At 35.7% G+C, this 14,446-nt stretch overlaps 1 protein-coding gene across 1 annotated transcript in view; it reads right to left on the reverse strand.

The window, feature by feature from the left end:
- The window catches only part of DNAH14 (dynein axonemal heavy chain 14), a 426,387-nt gene that overhangs the window by 226,564 nt on the left and 185,377 nt on the right, over positions 1 to 14,446 (reverse strand). The window contains exons 37-39 of the mRNA XM_037805786.1: positions 9,180 to 9,270; positions 7,478 to 7,686; positions 6,466 to 6,718 (exon numbers count right to left, since the gene is read on the reverse strand). Of these exons, the coding sequence (XP_037661714.1) occupies positions 6,466 to 6,718; positions 7,478 to 7,686; positions 9,180 to 9,270 (553 nt within the window). The remainder of the gene's footprint in view (positions 1 to 6,465; positions 6,719 to 7,477; positions 7,687 to 9,179; positions 9,271 to 14,446) is intronic.

Below are 14,446 nucleotides of genomic sequence, written 5' to 3' on the forward strand. Positions count from 1 at the left end.
TCCCTTTTGTCATGAGGACATACCCATATGTTAACATAATTACCCTCTAACAAAGTAAAATATTAAGAAGGAAAAATTCTGGAAGGAAGAGTGAACTGGCCTCATTCTTTATTCTTACTGCAAAATTACATGAAGAGTACCTGGCCATCCCCACTCTCTTTCCCAAAGTGAGACTCATTAAAGGGTAGCCATAAGTGTCCCCACACTCTTTGAAACCATACACACTTCTGAGCTCGTTAATGTAGACATGTCAAAGGCAACTTAGGAATTCTCAAACCGGAGTCCATCTCCTGCTCATGCTCAGTGACCACCAGGGTGTGGCTGCCGGGGTGACCCTGGGAGACAGGGTGCTGCTTTTCCCATATATAAATTATATAGTACACACAGAGATGTTTTGTGTTTTAATTTAAGGGTCAATGTAGGATTAGCTGCTGAAATACTAGGATCGAAGAATGCAAAAAGTCTCCCAGACTATCTGCCTCCCAAAGACAAGAAGGAAACAAAATGCCATCTCCATAAGCTGAGTGATATGTAATAAACGAGGGCAGGTCACGGAGCCACGTAAATGAAAGAGATGTTCATTTTAGTGAAAAAAAACCTGGTCCTAGACTTGACTCAGCCCCAAAGAAGCTGAATCTCTGTAGGAAGTTTTTATAAACTCCCTAGACCTCCATTTTCCCATTTGTTAAATGAGAGGGTTGGACTGAATAGTATATAATTGATTTCCAATTCAGACATTCAGCAGTCCTGTCACTCAGTTAAACAGGTTGGCTTTAATTCTCTTCTGGGTAAATGAGAGGATGACATTGAACAACTTTTTTTTTTTTTCTTTTAAATCTTCATTTTATTGAGATATATTCACATACCACGCAGTCATACAAAACAAATCATACATTCAATTGTTCACAGGACCATTACATAGTTGTACATTCATCACCTAAATCAATCCCTGACACCTTCATTAGCACACACACAGAAATAACAAGAATAATAATTAAAGTGAAAAAGAGCAATTAAAGTAAAAAAGAACATTGGGTACCTTTGTCTGTTTGTTTGTTTGTTTCCTTCCCCTATTTTTCTACTCATCCATCCATAAACTAGACAAAGGGCAGTATGGTCCTTATGGCTTTCCCAATCCCATTGTCACCCCTCATAAGCTACCTTTTTGTACAATTGTCTTTGAGATTCATGGGTTCTGGGTTGTAGTTTGATAGCTTCAGGTATCCACCACCAGCTACCCCAATTCTTTAGAACCTAAAAAGGGTTGTCTAAATTGTGCGTAAGAGTGCCCACCAGAGTGACCTGAACAACTTTTTAAATCTATATGGTAAATATATTATTACTTGTGTTACTTGGTTGGAATGTCACTTGAATTCATGTTAAAATAACCACCCTTTATTGTGTCCTTACTGTGTTAAGCCTGTTATACCTTATTACCTCACTGTAATATTTACTGTCCTGCATTTCACACATGAAGGCTCAGGAACATTAAAACAACTTACCCAAAGTTAAAAAAAAAAAAAAAAAAAAAAAAAAAAAAAGCTGAGGGACTTCATCTCTAGTAGACCAGTCCCGTAAGAAATGCTAAAGGGAATTGAGTAGGCTGAAAGGAAGGGACACTAAACAATTGACTGAAACCACATGAAGAAATAAAGATTTCCAGTAAAGATCACATGGTAAATATAAATACCAATACTATTACGTTTTTGTTTTTGTTTTTCAATGCTGAAAACTAAGATTTTTTTATTACTAATTTTTTTGTTACAGAAATTATAGATTTACAGAAATACCATGCATAAAATATAAAATACAGAGTTCTCAAGCCACCCTATTTTTAACATCTTGCATTAGCATGGTACGTTTATTATAATTCATGGAAAATATTTTTATAATTATAATATTAACTATAGTCCATTGTTTACACTAATATGTGTTGTTCAATCCTATGTTTTTTCTTTTAATTTTAATTCTAGTAACATATACATGACCTAACAGTTCCCCTTTGAACAACTTTCACATATATAATTCATTGCTCTTAATTATATTCACGATGTTGTGCTACCATCACCACCATCCATTACCAAAACTTCACAGTCAACTCCAACAGAAACTGCACAATTCAAGCACCACTCCCCATTCCCTTGCCCACCCCACCCCCCACCGCCCCAACCTAGCATATATTCTAGGTTCTGATTCTATGACTTTGCTTATTCTAATTATTTCATGTCAGTGAGATCATATAATATTTATCCATTTGTGTCTGGCTTATTTCACTTAACACGATGTCTTCAAGGTTCATCCATGTTGTCACATGAATCAGAACTTCATTACTTTTTAATGCTAATTAATAGTCCATTGTATGTATATACAACATTTTGCTTATGCATTCATCAGTTGATGGGCACTGGGTTGTTTCCATCTTTTTGGCAATTGTGATAATGCTGCTGTGAACATCGGTGTGCAAATATCTTTTCAAGTCCCTGCTTTCAGTTTTTTCGAGTATATACCTAGTAGTAGGGTATGTCAAATGGTGCAGCTGCTGTGGAAGTCCGTTTGGCAGTTCCTCAGAAAGCCAAGTATAGAATTACCATATGACCCGATGGTCCCCCTACTACTGCGTTTTTGATTTGTAACTCCACTATTTACTTTCTACAGGATCTAAAATACATAAACTGCAATGATAAATCAGTGGTTTTGGACTCAATGTAAAATATGTAATTTTTGGCAAGAACTACATAAAGGTGGGGGAATGGAGGAGTATAGGAACATAGTTTATGTGTCCTATTGAAGTTAAATTGGCATCAAAGAAAAACAAGATTGTTATAGATTTAAGAGGTTAAATTTAAGCCCCATGGTAAACACAAAGAAAGTATCAGAGAATATGACCGTAGAGATGAAAAGTGAAGTATGGGTTACAAGAAGTGGGGGAAGGGACAATGGGGAATTAAGAAATGAGTGTAGGGTTTCTGTTTGGGGTGAAGGGAAATTTCTAGTAATGGATGGTGGGAAGGTGATAGCATTGCAACATTCTAAATGTGATTAATCCCACTAATGGAATGCTAGGGAGGGGTTAGAATGGGAAGATTTAGGCTGTATATATGTTTCCACAATTGAAAAAAAAAAAAAAGGCAGTCTAAATAGATAATGACAATTAAATGCCAAGGATGATCCTGGATGGGATGTGAGGATGGAGGAGAGAAGCATCAAAGGGACACAGTTGGGACATAAGAGTAAGAAAAGGAAATATAGAATCTAAGCTTTGTATCAATGTTGAATTTCTTAAACTTCTTAGCTGCGCTTCATGGGATTGCATAAAAGAATGTTCTGTTCATGGGAAATGTATATGTGAATTATATTGTTTGTTCAGAGATGTGTGCAGCTTGCTGTCAAATGTTCAGAAGACAGAGCAATAGATGATGGATGATAGGGAGGGAGGGAGGGAAAGAAAGAAATGGTGATGTGACAGGATATTAAAGTTGGTGGATCAGGGTATCAGGGGAGGGGGGTCGGGGTATGCTGGAGTTCTGTGTATGGGGTTTGTATTGTTTTTGCAACTGTTCCTGTAAGTTCGAATTTATTTCAAAATAAAATTAAAAAAAATATTTCAAAAGAGACCTAACTTCAAAACTGGGAGAAGAGCAAACTAAACCTAAAGGAAGCTAAAAAGTAAGTAAAAAAGGTTAGAGTAGAGATAGATGAAATGGAGAATAACAAAACAATAGAGAAAATCAATAAAACCAAAAGTTGGTTCTTGGAAAAAATCAATAAAATTGACAAACCTTTAGCCAGTCTGAAAAAATAAAAGAGGAGAAAGTTACAAATCACTAAAATTAGAAATGAAAAGGGGGACATTAACACCAACTCTACTGAAATAAAAGGGCTATATGAGGATATTATGAACAACTGTATGCCAATAAATTAGATACCTAGATGAAATGGACAAATTACAAGAACACAAATACTACTTACACCGACTCAAGAAGAAATAGAAGCTCTCAACAAACCAATAACTAGTAAAGAGACTGAATCAGTAAACAAAAACTTCCCAGCAAAGAAAATCCCAGGACCAGACGGCTTCATGGGTAATTTGCCAAATATTCCAAAAGAATTAATACCATCTTGCTCAAACTCTTTCAAGATAAAGAAGAGAAGGGAACACTTCCTAATTCGCTCTATGAGGCCAAAATCATGCTTATACCAAAGTCAGATAAAGATACCACGGGAAAAGAAAATTACGGACCAAGATCTTATGAATATAGGTGCAAAAATTCTCGAAAAAATACCAGCAAACTGAATCTAAGAGCACCTTAAAAGAATTATGCACCATGACCAAGCGGGATTTATCCCAGGTACACATGGATGATTCAACATAAGAAAATCAGTTATTGTAATATTCTGCATTAACAGAGAGAAAGAAGAAAACCACAGGAAAATCTCAATTGACGCTGAAAAGGTATTTGACAAAATCCAGCACCCTACTCCTTGTTGATAAAAACTATTAGAAAATTGGGACTAGAAGGAAACTTACACAGCATGATGAAGGGCACATATGAAAAACCACAGGTAATATCACACTTAATGGTGGAAGAGTGAAAACCTTCCCTCTAAGATCTGAAACCAGACAAGAATGCCCACTTTCACCAATGATATTCAATACTGTACTGGAAGTTCTAACCAGAGCAATTAGGCAAGAAAAAGAAGTACAAGGCATTCAAATTGGAAAGGAAGAAGTAAAACTTTCCCTATCTGCAGATAACATGAGCCTTTATACAAAATATCCTGAAAAAAATCTACAACAAAACTCTAAGAGCTATTAAATGAATTCACTAAAGTATCAGGGTGCAAGATCAACACCCCAAAATCATAGTGTTTTTATATACCAGCAATGAACAATCTGAAGAGGAAATCAAGAAAAAATAGAAAACAACTTTCTTTTGATTCCTATTTAAAACCTATAATAAACATACTTACAGGTAATCATGGGGTGTATTCCTTTTAAAGTGGGTAAAATATTTCACCTACTACCTCTGTTACTATTCAACATTATTTTGGATGTCCTAGTCAAGTTAGCAAAAATTAGGGGGGAAAAAGATGTTTAAGAAATTAAAAGGAAGAGACAAATGTGTTATTATTTGCAGAGGTCATATACACATAATATACAAAAAACAACTCAAAATGAATAAAAAACCTAAATATAAGAGCTAGAACTATCAAACCTAAATATAAGAGCTAGAACTATCAAACACCTGTAGAAGAAAATGTAGGGTAGCATCTTTAGGACCTTGTTGTGTTAGGCAATGGTTTCTTAGACTTTATACCAAAAGCAAAGCAACAAAAGAAAAAAATAGATAAATGGAACCTCATCAAAATTAACAGCTTTTGTGCATCTAAGGACTTTATTAAGAAAGTAAAATGATAACCTACCAAAGGGAGAAAATATTTGGAAGTAACATTTTGATAAAAGCTTAGTATCCAGACTCTATATAAAGAAATCTTTCAACTCAACAGCAAAAAGACAAGCAACCCAATTAAAAAATGGGCAAAAGACTTGAATTGACATTTCTTCAAAGAAGATATACAAATGGCCCAAAAGCACATGAAAAGATGCTTAACATCATTAGATATTAGGGAAATGCAAATCAAAAATGCAATGAGATAGCATTTCACACCCACTAGAATGGCTACTCTTAAGAAAATGGGAAATTATAAGTGTTAGAGATGTAGAGAAATAGAAATACTCATTCATTGTTGGTGGGAATGCAGCTGCTGTGGAAGATGGTTTGTCAGTTCCTCAGAAAGTTAAGTACAGAAATGTCATATGACCAAGCAAACCTACTTTCAGGTATATACCCAAAAGAATTGAAAGCAGGGACTCGAATAGATAATCTGAATACTGTTGTTCATAGTGGCATAATTCACAATTGCCAAAAGATGGAAGCAACCCAAGTGTCCATCAACTGATGAACAGATAAACAAAATCAGTATATACATACAATGGAATATTATTCAGCCAATAAAGGAATAAAGTCCTGATACATGTTTTAACATGAATGAACCTTGAAGACTTCATGTTGAGTGAAATCAGCCAGACACAAAAGGACAAATATTGTATGAGCCCACTGACATGAAATAATTAGAAACAGAAAACTTACAGAGTCAGAATGAATACCAGGGGACAGTGTAGGTGTAGGGAATAGGGAGTTAAGGCTTAAAATGTACAAAGTTTCTAGTTGAGACAATGGAAAAGTTTTGGGAATGGTAGCAGTGATGGTAAAACAACATTGGGCATGTAATTAACAGCAATGAATTATATATTTGTATGTGGTTAAAAGGGGAAATTTTAGTTTGTATAACATGGTAGTGGAATAAAAATTTTAAGAAACTCTAATAGAAGGTAATAAATACTCAGCATGGAATAGCTAAGATTTAATGCTGTTAATATGACTTAAGGGGAAAGAAACTCACCTTGTCCAAAGCCTCCATTTGTACTCATGAATTCAAAGAAAGCATCAAGAATTCTACAGAGAGTGATGACGATTGTTATGTCCTGTACAGGAAATGGCTGAAATTTCTGATGCTTCTTTAAAAATTGTAGTCCATCTCTGACACTTCTTTTAATCATGAATTCAAGACAATCTACTCCTGTTTGACTCATAATTTTAGAAGTTTTAAAAAGCCATGACTTAACATAAGGCTCCCACCCCAAATCAACAGGATCCTAATAATAAAAAGCACAGACAGTTTTATGTAAATAAAAAATGCATAGTGTCCTCCTAGTTTGTTACTTTCTTTCCACTTCACCACTGCCCCCTGTCAAATATAGCTTAGCATCATCATTCACTAAAGAGCAAATTATCAAAAACAGCTTAAAGAACTACTCTTCTTTGGAATGACTGGTGATTTTAAATTATGGTCTAACAGACAACAAGCAAGATTATGTGTCGGAAGGTGTGTTGAGACTATGTGTATGTGGTGAAGGGGAACTGCTTACCTAGAAGGCCAGTCCTATACATAGCTTTTCTTCATCACATTCAGATAAGTAGACTATAGCATTGGGCTTATCATGGCTAATAACTTACTTTGTGTATACAAAGTGCTTCCTCTCTGTTGTGTTTTCTACCTCCTCACCACTGTCTTGGTAATGTGTTTCCCCAGTCCTAAGGGTCATGGTGCAGGCAAAAGAAGATCTCAGGACAATCCTCCACCTCTATTGGAAAAACAGTCCACACAAGCTGCCTAATATAGTTGTGGAATATTCTGACCCTTCAGTTACTAAAACTAGTATTAGTACCAATAATTACATTCATACTCATTTGTGGGTCATGAAGCTTTGGGGGACAGAAAACTTTGAAACTATTGGGGTCAACATCATGGATCCAGAAGTAAAAATAAAATAAAAATGCTTTAGATAATGCTTAGTTATATTATCCTAAACAACACATTTTCTTTATTAAGAAATTTGTTTTTGGAAACTTACCATATAGACCATTGCACATCGGCTGACAGTAGCAGGACTGGCCTGAGAGAGACTGTCGACTTCAAAAATCATTCTTATTTTATCTGTTAAAGCTATTCTCTCACTGTTTGCTAGGCACAAAGTTCTAGTGTCATCTAGCACAGAGTTTAGATTTTCTACCCACAATGTATCCACTGGACCATCTAATACAATCCACTGCCAATCAACATCTGGAGGGAAAAATATTTTTAATGTAGCTAATAATAATCTTAGTCTTCTCTCATTACAATCTTGCAAATTTCCTATTTAATTTAGGGAACATTTTTAAGTAAGATGAAAAATAATATCCTAGAAAACACTGGAGTAAATGTGTTAATGCATATGCTCCAATATTTATTAAATGTATATTTAATAACTCTTTAAGCATTTCTTAGATATTCTTAGATTGCTGAAATGTATAATTAACTCTTAAATTTTGGATAGGGAAAAGTTCCATGATTTTCTCTTTTCCATAACATGGTTTGTGAATTTGCCCCTTCCGCCTGGAGGTATTGCCTTGGAGATATTGCCCCCTATGGCAATTCCCCTAAGGGAAACAGATGCCCCTTTGAAGAAAGAATCAAAGTCTAGGGTATCTCACACTGTGAACCACTTCACTCCTTTTTCCAAACTCTATACCCTACACCCTGTTCCATGATTTTAGAAAATCTATTGGATTAGGATAGGGGATGTGTTAAGGCAGACAGAGAATAGCTACCCTCTGAAAGACATTATAGTATCCCAGAAGTACAGGAGACCCATAAAGCCACCACTGTTAAGGTGAAGCTCTGACTTGCTGAAGTACCTCCTGTGGGGATTATACTAAAGCCCCATTAAGAAAACTTAATGTGCCTAATTACTATACCCTTCCAACTGAATGCCAAAAGTGTTACACAAAAATTCAGGAATCTTGAGAAAGTAAAAGCAGTAGCAGAAGTCTCTTTCAATGTCTGGATCACAGATGTACTATGTGGATGTGCTGACATAGGTACAATCTAGAGTAGTGAAAGAAATAGCTGGGACTCATTCAATAGACTGTCAGCTCTTTTGGAGCAGAGACAATGCTATATGCACTGTCTGTACCTCCAGGCACGTAGCAAAGTGTCTGGCACATAATACGTGTACAAGTCACTTTAGATAAATCTGCTTGGGTTATATGATTTGGCCTGGGAATATATGGACTGTTTGGAGTTCCATTTCTGAAGCAATACTATTGTACGTTGCCACTGTTGCTTCTCAAACCGTTATTTATTTCTACCTTTAATGTTTATGTGATTCCTGTGAGATATTAATGGTCATTTATAAACTGTAAGGTCTATATAAGCCCTTGTATTTCTATAACATAATTAGAAACATATATACTTTAATATAATAAGTGGGAAAACTACAAATTTTAAATAAATACACAAGAAAAAATATTAGTACAAGAACAAATACAATTAATCAAAAAACATTTTTAATAGCAAATTCTCAGAAAAAGAAAGTAGATTTGATTTAAGGTTATCAGGGGATGGAAGGAGCAGGGAAGGGGAACTTGTTGCTGGGTGAGTAGAGAGCATAAATTTCAGAAACTCTGAAATAAAATTAAAAACATATGTTTTTAACATACAAATAAAGATCACATTTGTTCAAAGTTTGCCTTCTATGTTAATTAACAATCTTTATTGAATTTAATAATACTTACTCAGAACTTCTGGAGTTTTAACATCTTTATCCATATCTTCAAAAATATTACCATCAGTATCTGTTGTATCAGAAGAACCAAGTTTGCAAACCTAAAATATGTAACCAAAAATGTTTAAAATTTTATTTGAAGCACTTTCTAAATAGGCTATATGTCAATATACATTTACATTTAGGTTTTTAATTCATCTGAAACTTTATTTCTGTGTTGGGAGAGAGGTAAAGGTCTTTCTATGTTTTCACATAGGAGAATGGCAAATTATACAGTGTTTTAAAAAAAGAATACTGATTAGAAATATTTATTTAGTTGTATATTAGAACTGATTAGAAATATTACTTTATTGCAAATTAAATTCTTGTGTATGCTGGAATGTTTCTGGACTCTATTCAGTTCCATTTCTATGTAAGCTTTTAATTCTTTACAATTTATTGATACTTATTTTATGGTCCAGCATACAGTCCATCTAGGCGAATATTCTATGTGCACTTGAAAAGAATGCAGTTGTTTGTAAAGTATTTTATAAATCATGGGTTTTGATAGTTCTGGCTAAATCTTCTAAATCCTTACTGATTTTGTCTTTATTTTGAATCAATTATTGAAAAAGTAGTGTTACAATCTCCATCTATCATTGTGGATTTATCTATTTTTCCCTTAAGTTTTGTCAGTTTTGGAAAAAAAAATATATATATATATTTTTTTCTATTCATAAATATATTTTTTTATTTTGAGATAAATTCAAAGTTACATGAGTAGTTGCAAAAACAATACTAGCCCCATACACAGAATTCCATCATACCCTGACCCCGCTCCCCCGATAGCTCAATCCACCAACTTTAACATGCTGTCACATCACTATTTCTTTCCCTCCCTATCTATCATCCATCATATATTTGTCTGTCTTCTGAACATGAGTTAGCTGCACACATCCTTGAACATACACTATAATTCACGTATGTACTTCCCATGAACAAGAACATTCTTTTATGTAATTCCATTAAGCACAGCTAAGTATAAGAGATACAACAATGATACAATGCTTACATTCTATATTTCCTTTTCCTTATGTCTCAACTGTGTCCCTTCAAGCCACCTGTCCTCCACCCTCCAATCCCATCCAAGTTCATCCTTAGCATTCAATTGTCATCTTTTTTTTTTTTTTCTTTTTTCAATTGTGGAAACACATATACAGCTTAAATCTTCCTATTCCTCCCCCTCCCTAGACTTCCATTAGTGGGATTAATCACATTTAGAATGATGTTATGCTCTTTCCCACCATCCATTGCTAGAAATTTCCCTTCACCTCAAACAGCAACTCCACACTCATTTCTTAACTCCCCATTGCCCCTTCCTCCATTTCTCTTAACCCAAACTCTACTTTTCATCTCTATGGTTATATTCTTCGATAATTTCTTTGTGTTTACTGTGGGGCTTAAAATTAACCTCTTAAATCCCTATCAATCTTGTTTTTCTTTGATACCACCTTCATTTCAATAGGGCACATAAACTATGTTCCTATACTCCTTCATTCCCCCACCTTTATATAGTTGTCTAAAATTACATATTTTACACTGAGTTCAAAACCACTGATTTGTCCTTAGAGTTTGTGTATTTTTCATCATGTAGGAAGTAAATAGTGGAATTATAGTTCAAAAATTATTGACTTCTATTTGTATTCCATTGTGTTTGGAGAATGTCCTTTGAGTATATTCATTTTTTTTTTTTTTTAAATTTCTTGAGGCTTGTTTTATGTCCCAGTTCATGGTCCCTTCTGGAGAAAGATCTGTGATCACTAGAGAAAAATGGGTGTCCTGGTGATTTGGGATGTAAGGTACTATATATGTCTGTTAAAATTCTCTCTATCTCTTTCTCCTTTCTTTGTCTCTCTGTTGGTAGGGCTTCCTTTAGAATTTGAAGTAGGGCAGGTCTTTTATTGGCAAAGTCTCTCAGCATTTGTTTGTCTGTGAAAAATTTAAGCTCTCCCTCAAATTTGAAGGAGAGTTTTGCTGGATAAAGTATTCTTGGCTGGAAATTTTTCTCTCTCAGAACTTTAAATATGTCATGCCACTGCCTTCTTGCCTCCATAGTGGCCACTGAGTAGTCACTACTTAGTCTTATATTGTTTCCTTTGTATGTGGTGAATTGCTTTTCTCTTGCTGCTTTCAGAACTTGCTCCTTCTCTTCAGTATTTGAGAGTCTGATCAGAATATGTCTTGGCGTGGGTTTATTTGGATTTATTCTATTTGGAGTTCGCTGGACATTTATGCTTTTGTGTTTATGCTTTGTAGAAGGTTGGGGAAGTTTTTCCCAACAATTTCTTTGAATACTCTTTCTAGACCTTTACCCTTCTCTTCCCTTTCTGGGACACCAATGAGTCTTAAGTTTGGATGTTTTATTTTATCTATTGTATCCCTGAGATCCACTGTGATTTTTTCTATTTTTTTCCCCATTCTTTCTTTTGTTCTTTCATTTTCTGTTCTGTGGATTTCTAGGACACTGAGATGTTGTTCAGCTTCTTCTAGTCTTGTATTGTGAATATCCAGTCTTTTTAATTTGGCCAACAGTTTCTTTTATTTTCATAAGGTCTTCTATTTTTTTATTTACTCTTGCAATGTCTTCTTTATGCTCTTCTAGGGTCTTCTTTATGGCACTTATATCCTGGGCTATGGTCCTCTTGATGTCCTTTAAATCCTCTGCCATGCTTTCATTCTTTGATTGCAGTTCTTTAATTTTGTGAGGTATAGAGTTTCTTCAGAAATCTTGATTTGTGTGTTTGGAGCTGGATTCTCCATATTGTCTGGTTTTATCATATGCATTAAGATTTTCTGATGTTTTTGGCCTCTTGGCATTTGTTTTGCTTGATAGGGTTCTTTCAAGTTGTATAAAAACAAAAGGGGGATATCGATCTAATTTTTCAGAGACACAGTTTGGTGACGTACACTTTCTCTTACTAACCAGCAGATGGCATCTGTGAGTCTTTAAATTGTTAGAATTGCAGCTTGGTGGCATACGCTTTCTCTAACTAACCTGCAGATGGCGTCCGTGAGTCACTTATTCCCCTCAAGTCAGTTCTCCCCAACTTTGTGGTATGTGGGGATCTGATTCTTTTGCGGTCCAATTGGTGCACTTAATTTGGGTGTGTTGTCGGTGCTGTCTGCCCCCAATGAGGGGCGTGTGCCTGAGTGGTTAGGGAGGAAGGGCAGGTTTAACAATCAAATCTCCCAGGTGTTCCCGGAGATTTAAGGCTGTTTTCTGCCACTGACACAAAAGTCCTTGGTATTGGCGTAGGTTCCCTGGGATTTCCGAGCAGTTCCCCCCTCCCTGCTGTGTTTTTCCAGGACCTCTGTTGGGGGGGGGGGGCGGCATGCCACGTCACAAGTGAGCACCGGCCTCCAGGGAAGCCCTGGGCCGCCGGGCTGTGTAGGGGTGTTCCCAGCCTGCTTCAAAGATGGTTGAATGTGACACGTTAACTTCCCCCTTTCCGCACAGCTCCGCTCTCCCAGCTCCGGGACAATCAGCCGTGGGTGTATTCAAGGCCACTGTCCATGGCTGATATTGTGTCGTGTGAGTGATGCTGCGGGAAAGACTCCCTGTCAGGCTGGGTTTCTTGGCTGGGCTCTGTGCTGTGTGTTCAGCCAGGCAGGAGCAGCCCCACCCGCTGGGGAGACCGCTGCAAGCTGCGCGTCTCCCCTTTGTTTCCCTGGACCCTAGACAATCAGCAGTGGGTGTGGGAAGGGGTATCCTCCACCCCAGACACTGAGGCGTTAGTCCAGAGCACTCCCATCTTATCTGCAGCTGTTCCTGGGCTTCTTTTATATATATATATATATATATATATATATATATTTTTTTTTTTTTTTTTTTTCCCAAAGTCCAACCCACCATTTCCCCCCAGTGCAGTGTGGCCAAGGGATTCAGCCTACTCACTCACTCATTTCAGAATGCAGACTCCTGGTTTCGCCAAAAGCACGTTCCCTGTGGCTCTAGCAGAACTTGTCCAGCTGGTGCTACTTTGGAAGTGGTGTTCTGGGTCCTTTCTGGTTTTTTATCTAGTGTTTTCCACGGAGGTGTTTTTTTCTTTGTCTCACCTAGTCGCCATCTTACGTTCCTCATCGGAAAATATATTTTACATATTTTGAAGCTCTGCTATTAGGCACATATACATTTATAATTATTATGTCTTTTTGATGAATTATCAATTTTATCATTGTGGACTCATCTCTTTATATCTGGTAATACTCTTTGTCTTGAGGTCTACTTTGCTTGATATTAATATAGTCACTCCAGATTTGATATGCTTACTGTTTTGAATGGTATATCTATTTCCATCCTTTTATTTCCAAGTTATTTGTATTTTTGTTAAAGTGCATCTCTTGTAGACAAGCATATAGTTCAGTCTTCCTTTTCTGCCTAGTCTGACAGTCTAGTGTTTAGTCTATTTATATTTAATGTATTTATTGATATGGCCAGATTTAGGTCTATTATTTTTCTATTTGTTTTTATTTGTTCCATCTCTTTGTTACTTGGAAAAACGTTATTTTTCCATTTTAATTTCTCTGTTGGCATTTTATCTCCACCTCTTTTAATTTTTTAGCTGTTTCTCTAGAATTATAATATGCACACTTATCACAGTCTATTTAGAGTTAATATTGTACTATTTCATGTAAAATATAGGACGCTTCCAACAGTATAATTCCCTTTATTGTCTTTTGTGTTATTGTTGTCATACATATTACCTCTATATGCATTTCAAACTCCACAATTCAGTGTTATAATTTTGTTTTAAATAGCCATATATGTTTTAAAGAAATTAAGGGAAGATAAAATATATAATCTTCTAGATTTACCCATGTATTTTGTACTCATGGTGCTCTTTATTTTCTCCTATAGATCCAAGTTTCCAGCTAATGTCATTTCCCTTCAGCCTGAATAAATTCCTTCAGCATTTCTTCAGTTCAGATGCACTAGCAATGAATTCTCTCAGCTTTCATTTATTTGAAAATATCTTTATTTCCCCTTCATTTTTAAAGCATGGTTTTACTGGATATAGAATTCCAGTTTGGTAATTTTTTCTTTCAGTATTTAAAAAAATGCTATCCCCTTCTATTTTGGTCTCAGTTGTTTCTCATGATAAGTCAGTTCTCATTTATTATCATGTTGCCCATATGCAATATGTCATTTACCTCTGGATGCTTTCAATACTTTATCATTGTTTTTCAGTACTTTGACTATGTAGGGATTTTTCTTTATTTACCTGCTTTGTGTTTGCT

Source organism: Choloepus didactylus, chromosome 2 (assembly GCF_015220235.1).
Source record: "Choloepus didactylus isolate mChoDid1 chromosome 2, mChoDid1.pri, whole genome shotgun sequence".
Taxonomy (NCBI): Eukaryota; Metazoa; Chordata; class Mammalia; order Pilosa; family Megalonychidae; genus Choloepus; species Choloepus didactylus.